The sequence below is a fragment of the Haliotis rufescens genome, unplaced genomic scaffold (assembly GCF_023055435.1).
Source record: "Haliotis rufescens isolate VD_foot unplaced genomic scaffold, xgHalRufe1.0.p SCAF_18, whole genome shotgun sequence".
In the NCBI taxonomy this organism is placed as follows: domain Eukaryota; kingdom Metazoa; phylum Mollusca; class Gastropoda; order Lepetellida; family Haliotidae; genus Haliotis; species Haliotis rufescens.
Genome location: NW_025963868.1, coordinates 23,163,186 through 23,176,325, shown reverse-complemented (window position 1 = coordinate 23,176,325; position 13,140 = coordinate 23,163,186). Strand labels below are relative to the sequence as shown.

General features: G+C 37.3%; 1 protein-coding gene across 5 annotated transcripts in view; it reads left to right on the top strand.

The window, feature by feature from the left end:
• LOC124132897 (dynein axonemal heavy chain 8-like) overlaps positions 1 to 13,140 on the top strand; it is a 180,897-nt gene that overhangs the window by 35,804 nt on the left and 131,953 nt on the right. For all 5 annotated transcript variants that reach the window (XM_048398431.1, XM_048398432.1, XM_048398433.1 and 2 more), the window contains exons 18-25: positions 128 to 244; positions 1,920 to 2,039; positions 6,426 to 6,573; positions 7,424 to 7,631; positions 8,139 to 8,244; positions 9,107 to 9,275; positions 11,558 to 11,739; positions 12,411 to 12,537. In XM_048398431.1, coding sequence (XP_048254388.1) covers positions 128 to 244; positions 1,920 to 2,039; positions 6,426 to 6,573; positions 7,424 to 7,631; positions 8,139 to 8,244; positions 9,107 to 9,275; positions 11,558 to 11,739; positions 12,411 to 12,537 — 1,177 coding nt within the window. The remainder of the gene's footprint in view (positions 1 to 127; positions 245 to 1,919; positions 2,040 to 6,425; positions 6,574 to 7,423; positions 7,632 to 8,138; positions 8,245 to 9,106; positions 9,276 to 11,557; positions 11,740 to 12,410; positions 12,538 to 13,140) is intronic.

Here is a 13,140-nt window from a genome sequence, read left to right as displayed (position 1 = left end):
TGATGAAAACAGAATCTCATAAGTGTGTCTTTTGATATTAACTGTATGAACCAGAGTTGATTCCAGAAGTCACAACCTCCTTACTGTTATCCAGGCCCACTGAGTGTGAATGTTGTTCTACCTTCAGGTTGATAGAGCCATGCAGCCAGGACTTGTGTCACACTGTTGGACCTCACTCAGTCTACCTCAGTTCACTGCTCAAGCCTATTCTGCCTTGAAAGATTTATGCCTGGTTGTCAAAGAGGTACTGCATCAATGTATGCCCATCACTAAATAGATAGGTACAACAAAATTAGTGTTTTGGTTGTTTGAGTAATGTGTTTTACCATATTTTTTTTGTTTATACTCATGTTGTTGACAAGGGGCTAAAGGTAGAAGTAGAAGTAAGGTTTGTTTCCATATCTGTGTTATTGGTTTGCACTGAGGCTTGAAAGGTTTGAAAAAAATGTTGAAATCTGTTTTCAAACTTTGAACAAATGAATTTGTAAACAATCCATTCATAGTGTATAACCATAGAGTTATCTCCCTTTCATTGATCAGCTGCAAGCTCCTCACAGCGATAGTCCGTTCGCAGAGCTCTCTATACTATCACTGCCACCAGTCAAAACTCCCCACTGTGATAGGTGGCCCCAACTATGCTTGGAGTTGAACTCACAACCGAATGACCGTTATGTTTACAAATAAGTGACGACTGTTGTGACTCCTAATACACTTACCGCTGCTAAATTACTTTCTTTGTTTGTCAATTTGAATTTCTCTTTCATTCAGAACTATCATGTAATTGATAAAGTGAGAATGTAACAGAGAAGTTGGTTGATTTTCCGTTAGTCTGCAGTCTCGAACTAATCTGATTATACAAACAACAAAGTAAATTCATCTGGAAAACATGGTCAGTCGTAAACCTTTTCAAAATAAAATATGATGACATTCCCAAACACATAAACAAAAGTATGAACGTTACTACATTTGGGGTTAGAGGGCAAATTTCAAGATTCTTGTAATGGCCGCGCCCACACTGGTGGCAACGATGTTACCGAGAGTGTAACGAAGGTGTCACGCGCTGGGAAGGAGCTTGGATCAGCTGCTTCCATGATGAGTCCGATATTTCTAAATCCCTAACAGAAAGGCATGAGTGATGGGTACAGCTTTGCTTGTCAAGTTATTTGATTTTGGTAGATCATTATAAGGAAATTTGCATGGCCTTGAATTTTGTACATTTTTTGTATATTCCTGATTTTTAACAAGGGCAGATAACTCTAACCATCTTTCACCCAAATTAACATACTAACTGCACAACACATGTCTATGCAGGTTGCGTGTGGGGGGAGGTTAGATGTGCATATTGGGCTTAGACATCACTTTACTTAACATCTGTATATCACTCTACAGAACTTTTGTGAATCAGTCTTCTGAAGTTTTGAGAATCACGTATGCTACTGAAGTTTTTTAATCACTCCACTGAACTTTGTGAATTGCTGTAAAGCCACGAACAATGGATGACATTATATTTAATTATTTATGACAATGTGTTCATATGACATCACATTGCCTATTGACTGCGTCGCAAATAATGAAAACCGTGGAACTATAGGCTTGAACTTGCAAACCTGCATAATGCAGAAATTATTATGCTCAGTGAGAATTAAAGAAGATTACTGCTCTTATGTCTGTAATATATCTGACATGGGTAATATCTCAAATGTAATCTACTAAAAAGAGTAATAAACAACATTTTATGGGAGAATTGAGAAATTGCAGCAGGGTTTCTGAAAGGTAACAGGTTCTCAATTTGGGTATGGCACCAATGGTTTTAATCCAGTGAAGAGAGGATACTTTTACAACAAAACTTCTTAGATGCCATCTTAATTTACCATGATTTTTGCCACTTCTTGCGCTATTTTGTGAGCACTATTATCCAGGTGAATGACATCAAAGTGACTCGAATTGACAAGATCCTGACAGATGTGTGTGAGAGTCTCCTGTGTGATCTCCCAGACAGAACCCCATGGGCATTGAAAGAGTTTCTACACATCATGGAGGTATGGTTAGCAATAGTCCAACATCACACAAACATTATCAGGGATAGACATTCTCTCTAGCCCGCTAGCCCAAGTCAGTTTCACTCATGTTAAAAGTATCCTAAGGGTAGTAGAATTTTGAATATATTGGATGGTGTTTCTATATGTTATCACTTTACAGGTTGGAAGAGTTTCTGTGCTAATTTCTATCCAAGGTAATATGTCTGTCATTGGTAATATGGAAATATCATATGTCCATGAAAAGCACAATATTTGTTAACAATAAATTTACATTAGCAAACGATCTGTAAACTTGTAATTTCAGAAATGAGAAAAAACCCAACTATATTAATCATAAATAAAGATGTCAGACTTGTTTATTTCAACACTTCAAATGCAAGTGTTGGATGTGTTACAACACTAAATATATATGTAAGGCTAAAATGTGTTTTTAGTTGGATTATTAAAGGTTTTTTGGAAGCATTTTTTATTGAACATGAGTAAGTCTTTGAAACAAGTTTATTTTGTAAGGAGATGTAGATAAAGATAATACAAACATATGGTGGAAAAATGATCTTCGGTCACAGACTGGCTCAGAGTACCTATTTTCCCTTGAAGTTGAAAAAGTTTGAACATGCCAAAAGTAAAAACTTGCAAATGGAACAAAGGCCAGTTGTCAATAATTTGAACATGTCTGATAATTTTCAAACCATGATTATTACAAAATTTAACATAACATAAAAGTTTGACATTTTCAGCAGACCCAAAAAATCCTCATAAGAGACGACCAAATGGATTGGGTGGTCAGACACAGTGACTTGGTTAATTATGGTGTGTCATCATGCCCCGCCAGTGTGTATTGTTGCTGTCACTGGATTGTCTGGTCCAGCTTCGATTATTTACTGGCCGCCGTCATACAGCTGGAATATTGCTGTATTGTGTTGTAGTTGTAATCAGAGAACCTTGTGGGGAACCAGGTTTGAATAACGGGGCTCTGCAATTCTTTTGACATCTGGGAGTACCTGTGGCTCATTAGTCATTGTATTTATTTTTTAGGTATCATAAGTTATGAAAATTGAAACTAAAAAATCTAAAACCAAATCTATAACATTTTGGTTTTGTCGTTTCTCATTTTCATATATCACCTGTGATTGGCTGGCTGCAGACTACTTTAATGGAGCCTATCTGTTTATTATTACAATTGGGACTCCAAAGATCTATTTTCAGTTTTGAAAGAAGTAGATGTCACTGAATACCTTCAAATTATTTCAGAAACGAAATAGGCGTAATTTATGGACCAGCCAGACTGTTATGTATTATACAAACTTTGTGATCAACAACCAGCATTTCTTTGGAATATTGCATCGATAATGTTGCATTATAAATAAAATTGAGAGTACTTTGTTGAAAATTGTGTGTCAAATAGGCAGAATTCCTGCATTATCAGCCTTCAAAATTCACGCTAGTCCGTTAGCCTGAGACTACTTAATGGACCTGGGCCTGGATCAGTTCTTGGCTGGAGGATGTGGTCGCTGTTGAACACGATGATACATGACAAGCCAGAGGTGTTCACTGGGGCACATGTCTGGGGAGTGTGCAGGCCACAGCAACATGTTCTTGGCTGCAAGGAAATTGTGTACGATTTGGGCTGTATGGGTTCTGGCTTTGTCCTGTTGATAAGGACACCACATGGCCGCTGGTAGGACAATCGGATGAAGAATGTCATCCATGTAACGCTGAGCTGTCAAATTTCTGTTAACGATGACTTGTGGTGTTCTCTCCTGCCGACAATTTCCTTCCCTCACCATTACACCCCTCCACCATATGGCACGACCTCCTGAATGCAACATGCCACTGTTCATTCTCCCTGTTCTTCCATCAGCTCTGAACAGACAGAACCGGCTTTCATGGACTCTTTCAACACTGTAGGCCAGTACCCCGGTATATCGGCCAAGAAGCATCAAGTCCCCAGACACCGCAGGCTGGTTTACCGGCCAAGCTGTAGTCACGTCAAAATAGTTTATATTTTTTTTAACCTAATGTCATATCATTCATTTATTAAATCTATCACATTTCACAATGTCTGAAATACGTATTCCATTTCAATTTATCATTTTTTATCGATAAATTAAAACATTATTTCGTCGATTTTTAATGCAAAAATATATGCATGAAAAATCTTTGTCACATCTCGTAACCTAGCACGATACATTTTCGAAGTGATTTCCTGCTTAAAAAGTTCAGAATAACACGATTTATCAAAGTACCATAGCTGTAATTTGATTGGCTGCCTTAGGTCACATGCTTAAATTTGACCAATCACGAGGCTTGTAGCAGATTTCGGCAAGCAAGCTTCATTAGAAACCAATTTTTATCCAATGAAATCACATGTTATAACTACAAAAAAAACTCCAGGCGATGTTACGAGCGCATAAATGACGGAATAAGCTTTCTAGCAATGTGTCATATGCTATAGTCTTTGACGAGCGTGTTATTCATACGAAGCCTCAAAAACAGGGGTATTTCTTCATGTTACTGAGTGAACAGCCACTGTTATCGGGAAATAGGTGATGACAGATACTATTTATAATTCTTTTTAAGATGCTTTTCCAATTACGTAAACAATGAAAATAAAACAGAAATAGGTAAGTGGATTTATTAAATCTAATATTTGCTGAAAATCATAAATTTTTCGCTTCCTTGCTCCTTAATCTGGATGTTATCAACATGTTAGCTTACATTTAGGAGATAAACATACTGTGTTTTCAATGTAGAGCTAGGTTAGCTGTAGATTTAACAAAATTCCAAGCTCGCTGTTGTCTCCAATACGTAAATACATTCCCTTTGTAGATTTATATCGTGTTTTCTGCATGAAATGTATTGCCACACATCTTTTGAATATTGTAGTAACCGCATCTGTGTATTTTGTAACCTGTAATTGTAGATATAATTATTTAAATATGCCTACCGACAATTACTGAAAATAGTACTGTTCTATGAATATAAGCTTCCGCGGTGATGCGGCCGTCAAACCAGCTGTTTCAATCAGAGGGGGTTTATTGTGATTTAATAGCTTCTGATTGACCAATCAGAATCGAGTAAATCTCAAATTCATGGTAGAATTTTTATTTACAACGAACTTAATTAAGTTGTAAATGCATTATTCAAATAATGTGATAAACATAACTTTCATATTTATTAACCATAGGATCAGACCTTTCAAATGGTGTATAACGTGTAGTAGCGAAAATAATTTACAAGCAGATATTTTCTTTGATAAATGTTGGCTTCATCTATCACACAAGAGTCCCTGGGAACTCAGTGTCCCAGCAGTAAACACTTCTGGTTGACTGGTGTTGAAAGAGTTAATGAAGACAACCCTCTGACAGTCATGTTGCTGCTAACAACGTACTACAGTCTGGGCCAATCTCAGTCTCTGACGACAATGTTGCACTGTCAATAACTGTCTTCTGTGAGATCTGTAAGTCCTAATTCCTTGAGCCCTGAGTCAAATGGCCACTGTCTGTCGACTAATCATATGCTCAATTGTCGCTGATGACGTCACTGTCAGGAATCTATTCCAGAGATGCAAAGTGTGCAAGTACCGGTCTTCATTTGGCGTAGTTAGTCTTGGTCTGCCTGTTCTTGGCCTTTCTGATGACTGCCCTGTTTGTCTGTAACATTGCATCAGGTTAGTTACAGCAACACAGGAGCAACCAAAAGTTCTAGCAATGTGGGCATGGTTGGCTCCCATCTGTTTCATAATTAGGGCCCGCTCGCATTGTTTGGGTGTCAGTTGTGGCGTTTCTTTGATTGTTTTTTGTCAGTGTGAGTGTCTGACACACTGTCAGTGTCATTTACATACCCTTATTGCACATGTAGTTTCGGCTGCCCAAGCTGCATGTGTTTTTCAATTGTTTGCATTTTCTCAAGAAAAAAATGGCCGTGGATGTGTATCACTTTCTGAATAGAGCATTGATGTATTTGGACCATGTGATGTGCATTTATTTAAACTAGTGTTTCTAAATTTTATTATAAAGTGGTATAGTTTCTTTTGGCTGTCAGTTTAGTGAACATTTTTGTCTTGTTCAAACAGGACTAGCCACAAACACTGAGAACTACTGAACTGGTATTGAAAAATATCAAATTTCTAAGGCTGATTATGTGAAAATTTGGAATAGGTCCTCAGAACTCTTTTGCATGTCATAAGGTAAAAAAGTACATGTGATTGGGTCTTTTGGCACAGATTGTGTTCATCAGACGTGCCAGAGTGGACTTGGCTCATTCGTTGATCATCTGGCACAGACTTGATTGTTTGTAAGCTGCCATGATAGCTGAAATATTGATGACTGCAGCATAAAAGTACAAATGAGAAGGTAATCAGAGAAAATGTATTGGACATTCCAGGGCTACTGTGAAAGAACAGCCCTGGACTTGAATAGGCTAAGTCAGTCAGTAGAAGATTCAGTGATTGAACTGATCCGGATCTTTATGAACAAGGCCAAACTTGAAGGCTCTTCCTTCACGTTTGATGGACCAGAAGAAGATGTGAACTGTGAGTAGTAGGTCATGGAGCATATTATATATTAACCTGCAAATCATTCTCCCTATTATTTTAGTATCAAGTTTTTTGTCCCCAATTGAAACCATTATCAATATGTTCATGTTTTATTGATTGAAATTTAAAACCAGTTCACAAGGAAGAAAAGTTTGTTGTTCAAGACATTTATGCTATATTATTTTACCATATTATGTTATTTTTATCACAAATATACACTTTTGCATGCCTGCAAATATTTGATTGTGTAGGCATATTATGTAAGGCATACATTTAATGGAAAGCCAAGAGGTCCTTGTCATCTCCATAATGTTTAAGTGTGAAGATTCTGGGATTTCTTGATAGAAACACTATGGCAGCAAATCTTAATGACCCACTGACCACCAAGGGACATTTAGCTATTAGTCCAGTGTAGTCTTTTCAATAAATCTTGTGTTTCCATTGAAACACTTGAAATATTTAGCGATTGATGTCCTGACCTGTATTTTTGTAAGTATTGAAAGTTAAGTGTCCTTGAACATGTTGAAATATTATAATCTAATTCTACTAGGAACACCTAAATTTTTAATATCTTACGTAGAGATCAAAATTAGGAATGGAAGTCAACAGTCCTTTCATAAGGTTAATATTATATGGTAGAGATTTCCTTAGATCATGTAGATTCAAATGCCATAAGAGAAGACCACAAGAACCCCAGGAACAGAAGTTTGAACACTGTTACGTTAGAATGGACTTTCATTCCTGATTCTGAACACAGCTAATAAGGTCGGCTATTGAGAATTTTGGAAAGAATGAACACAGCCAGCATAAGAAACAGTCATATTATGATAATGCCATCCTATTTCAGTGGATGGTGAGGTTCTGCTGAGTATTCCAGAAGATACTGCAAGTCGTGATTCTGAAATAAAGCGAGAGGAGTTTGAGATTAGCACTGAGCAACAGATCAAGGAGGCTTGTGAGGAGCTGTTTGAACATTTCAACCACAGACTGCTTGATGCTCTGCTCCGTGCTACCAGACATTCACTTGATGTCATGCGCAAGAGATTCTTCTCTGGGTAAGCGTTGATCTATTACTGTGTCAAACACGATGACATGTTGTTTGCTCTAAAACCTTTGTGTTTATTTCACCAGAGGCTAAAAGATAGATATGCTTGCAACAGTGTAGTGTCTGACAATTGCATGCAGCACGTTATAATACCATTACTATAGCGTTTGACACAGAAAAATATTTGATTAACATTTCACTTTGTATATAGGCAAGGGACTTTGCATGCATATGGCTTGGAAATGCTGGCTCGTGAATTGACACAGGGATTGGGTACCTGGTTGCATGAGATGGTGATGTGCCTGTAAATCTAGTGCCCAACAGGCAGCATGGTTTGTATTCTCCCTAGGGAGCTGAGAATGATCCATTGATCGTGGTAATAATAGTGTAGTGCTTTGAGCATGGCCTTGTGAGGTTTGAAAATATGGTGCTATATTTAGCCTATTATTGTTCTAATTATTATGATTAGCAAACAGGTCGCCTATTATTCAAGCATCATTGTATTGGGTTTTTTCAGTGGTCGACGCCATAGCTTGAGTCACTTTGAGGACACGAAAAGTTCAGTTCAGGAGCACAGAGCCTCTTTCTTTACAGCAGATATCACTCTAGCCATCCCAAATGTTGTGAGTATTCCTCAGTAAATTAACGCCAGACACCACGTGAAAACTATATATTTCTCTATTACCACCAAAACGAATTCTGATCCCAGGGTAGTACAGTTAAGCATGTCTGTTGACATGGTTGCATATTCACTGCTTAAAACTTGAGTGCTTTACGACATGTATTATGTCAGTGATCGTCATTATGAAGTGATGCAGCCCAAAATCATTTGTCAAATAGTCAAAGATTTAGCTTAATATATAACAAAGAGGATTTGATTCCCATTTCCAGACTTGCCCAATATCTCTTATGACAAAGGTGAATGGGTCTTGTGTTCTTTAAAGTATGACATCACTGCATTGCAAGCTCACTGCCTGATGTCATAGCACTAGATGATGTCATCAGTGGAATATCCCTACACATTAGCAATTGAGGGAAATAAGAAATTGTACACGATTTTATTGATTTATGATTAACATAGCGCACTAACATATTTAAGTTATTATTTGGTTAGGGTTTGGTAGATAAACAGATATATGAGGTTAAATAATTTTAAAAGTTGAATACATGTACATGTACCATTAATTATACTTTTTGACGAAACTCTTAATACGATGACTGATTTCCCTATATGCCTCAATGGTTAAGTGTAAATTTGGCATGGTAGCTATACTCTTGATACACAAAACCAGACATCCAAAAGCATAATCAGCGTTAGAAATTGGCACTAGTCCTGTAGTCCTTGCCAAACTGCCTAATAGTTAAGGTATCATAAGGACTAGTAGAAATTTGCCATTTTTAAGGAGTTTGCTATATGTTGTCATTATAAGGACTACTGGACTAAAACTGTTAGTTTCTAAGGCTGATAATCTTCTGTACCTGTAGGTAATGCATCCAAGCCTGGATGACCTTCAACAGGCTCTTAACAAGGCTACGCAGTTTGTATTGGACGTCACCAAAGGTGTTGAACAGTGGACCAGATATAAGCAGGGCATAGCTAGCCTCCTCAATCCCTATACAACAGAAGACAGCAGTGGGGAAAACACCCAACAAGGTACACCTTCAACATGGTGGTAGCAAAACACAAATGTAGCTTGCAAATTAAAGATAGCAGTCCCTGGCCCAAGTCTTGCAAAATTCTGTTTGGTTTAAACGGCTCAGCTAATAATGGTCCTTTCAAACCTCCAGTGACATTACCCTATTTTTCTACTATAAGGTTAAATCCCATAAACAGGGATGTTGCAATTTCCCTGAAGTACCAGAATATAGTAATATCGAACGACAAATGTCATATATTTCAGTAGGTTGAACAGCATTTGTATATCTGTAGACTAGCATTGAACCACTAGGCTACAGAGGTGCAGATAAACCACAATGCTTTTCAGTTTCTCTTGCTAAATTACATTTACGTCAGCAAGAGATAGTTTATGTCTGTTTCCTTAGGTTCATGGAAAGTATGTTTAAGATATCAAATTATTGATAAATGTTTCAAATTTTTCTTTTGGTTAAGTAAGATAAAACGCCTCCCCCAAGTTTTTGAGTTTCATGGATGAGGGTTTAACATCTCATAAAAAGCCCTCAGACATGTTTTATCCTACACATGTTATGACACTAAAAGTAAAATCTAGTGAAAATGATGCTCAGAAAACAGTTCTGGTTAGTAGACTAAAAAATATAAGTTTTGGAACTCTGAGATTGTAGCATAATTCTGCTACTATCATTTCCGTACTTTACTGATTGTTAAAAGGCAAGATTGTTGTTTTCATTAATTAGTTGTCACAGGTAAGTTAATGAGGGCCAATGCTACACTGTCTTGGGATTGTTCCAGTCTAATTGGAAAATTGGACGTGTTCTTTTTGTAATTCGGGTAATCTTTCTTTGTATAGATCATAAAATTTGAGTTAGCTGGAAAAATGCAGATTTGAAATACCGTATTCGACATAATAAGTGCCTAGGGTGCTCTCAAAATTAGAAATAGGGGGCCCTTATTAGAATATTATTTTGGTGAAAAAAAACAACAGAGTTGAAAGATTAATTTTGTGGTTTATGCTAACAGTCCTGAAATGTTTATATACGAGAGTTATATTTTTACAGAATTTAATTTCCCATAATTAAGGGTGCATATAACACATGAGTACGTATTATACACGAATAAATAAGTCTGGTGTACATTGATCAATCGGAAGGGGTGCTAATTGGGATTGTTCACTAGCCAATATATATGCAAATATCGCCGTGGGCGCTTATAAGAGCCGGGTGCTTATTACGTCGAATACAGTACTTGAAAAAACTTGACCATTTTTTTTGCTTCTGAAGATGATTTTCTATGAGACAAATATATCAGTGATTGATATCTAAGCAGTTGAACACAGCTTATCCTTTAATCAATTCATTAATGTAACCAGCACAGCTACAGTACTTTGTGTCAAATCAATGTAGTGCATTGCCAACTACACATAGAACATGAACTCCATGTTCAGTGGAAATGGATTCTTCTATGGCTTAAGTCCATAAATATGGTGTTCACACAGATATCTATTTGTTTACTAATATGACTGCACATTCTGCTATTTTCTAACTCTGCAGCCTCTGATGTACTTAGCGTATCTATAAAATATTACAGCAGTGTTTGAAATTAAGAAAGAAAGTTAAGGGATTCTTGTCAGAGCCCTAATTCTAAAATGTATATATCTAGGGTTCCCTAGATTCAAATACTGCAGGAACAAACCTCAAGTACCATGGGATGAAAGCTGCAAACAGTGTTCGAAATTAAAGGCTGTCCTGGCTTCCTTGATGTTTTGTACTTGACTGAGTAAGTTTTCTACACTGCTTTTGGCAATATTCCAGCAATGTCACAGCAGTAGACAACAGAAATAGGCAATGGAGAATCGAACCAGGAACTTAGACATGATGAGAGAGCGCTTTAAACATTTTGCTTCCCTGATGCCTGTTTGGTTATTGAATCTTTAACTATTAACATATAAGGGCTATGACAAGGACCCCCTGACTTTCATTCTGAATTTTAAACACTCTTCAGGGATTTATCTAGGATTGCCCTTGGCAGGCAAATTTTGTTCTAAATTAGTTCTTATTTAAATCTATAGTTGTAACATTGGATTGTAACATTGCATTCACTGCAGTAATGTAAAATGTAGAGTTCACGGCTCTCCCTCTTCATTGGTACTGTTATACTTGGACTATGCCATCACATAAATAATAACTACATTAATATTAATTCGGAAATTACTAATTCCCATTTTGGAAGTTTTACTGACACTTTCTACAATTAATTTCATGTACCAGTAATATATAACATATCATTTTATACTCCTGCAGTGAAGTTTGCCTCAGCTAAGAAGAACTACTACAAGAATGTAGTTGACAACAAGGATATAGCCAAGTATGTGATGATGTTGTCGTCTGCCACCAGCAACCTGAGGCCGGAGGTGTCTCTGGCCTTGCAGAGATACACAGACTTCTCCTTCCTATGGGAGCAGGACCGAGACCAGTCCGTGGCCGTGAGTTCAGTACCATATGTTGAAACTTTCTCCTGTCTTGGGTGATTTAAAACATAACTATAGGTGACATGACCATTGATCAACTACTTATCAGCATAAGCAGTGTTCGAAATAATAAAGTCCTGGGCCCCGGGCCCTGTTCAAAAGCGCCTTAGCACTAAGATGACCGTAACTCCCATACTTTAACAAAAACTTATGACATTGTTGCGCTAAGATTGCTTTGGTGAGCATGGGACTGGTCATAAACCTAATGTTTAAAGTAGAATAATGAGGGGGTCCTACATATCTAAATACATTCAGTTATTATAGCAGAAATGCTCAAGGTCACCCCCAACCCCACCCCAATTTCGAACTCTTATTATAATTTGGGCTAGTCTTATAGCTCAAACAATACTTCTCATAGTTAGGTTATGCACAGGTTTGGTGGAAATAAGTTTATGTGAGTTAATTGTCACAGTGCTTATTGTTGAAACTGTACGAAGTTTAAATTTTACATTGCGCAGAGATTGAGTCAGAGATTGTTCAGCTATCACCTACAAATATATTTCATTACAAATGAGATCACTTTTGTGTAAATATATCTATACCAAAAAGGTCACACTTGTGCCAATGTCCGAGTATGACCTTGGTGAGCTTCATCATGCTCACTGACATTTGTCATTTTGTTTCAGGAATTTTTGTCAACAGATCCCATTATTTCGGAGTACAAGGCTAAAATAGCCATGTTTAAGAAGCTGGAAATTTCCATTGAAGACATCAATGCATCAGAAGTTGTTGGACCTATAGAACTCTTCACTGGTAAAGCATTCACTCTCATTCAGGGTCAAAACAAGCAAATATAGATTTGTTTGTGTCTGATAAGTGGGAGTCATGATAAACTACAGTATATATATATTTTATTTTATTTATTTAATTTTTTTGGAGGTGGGGGGGTGGGGCACTTTTTAAATTTGAGGGTCATAATATATTTTAGGTAATACCTAATAGGTATATATAGTCATAATGGACTGTAATCATCAGTACCTACTTTTTTCTACGTGTCAAAAGTTTTGTAGTATTATTGTATTTCTGGCATGTGTTGTGCTAGCCATTTGCCGACTATCTGTGATATGGCCGCACAATGGTCGTCAGAGACCCTCATCTCCAGTATATCCTTTGTCAAGCAGAGCTCTGCACACTCTCATCAAGATGCTGAATCATCATTTGTCATCCTATGGGCAGCCTAGGATTGTCAGCAGTTGCCTGTGCCAACCTCAAAACATCGGAAGATGCATTATCAGGAAAGTCTAAGAAGCGGTCATCTCAGGTACTTGGGGATGCATGGTGATGGTTGTCTTCCTCACCCAGGAAGCATGGAAACTACAGTGTCACACAGTGTCGTGTCTTTGTTAACTCTATGTG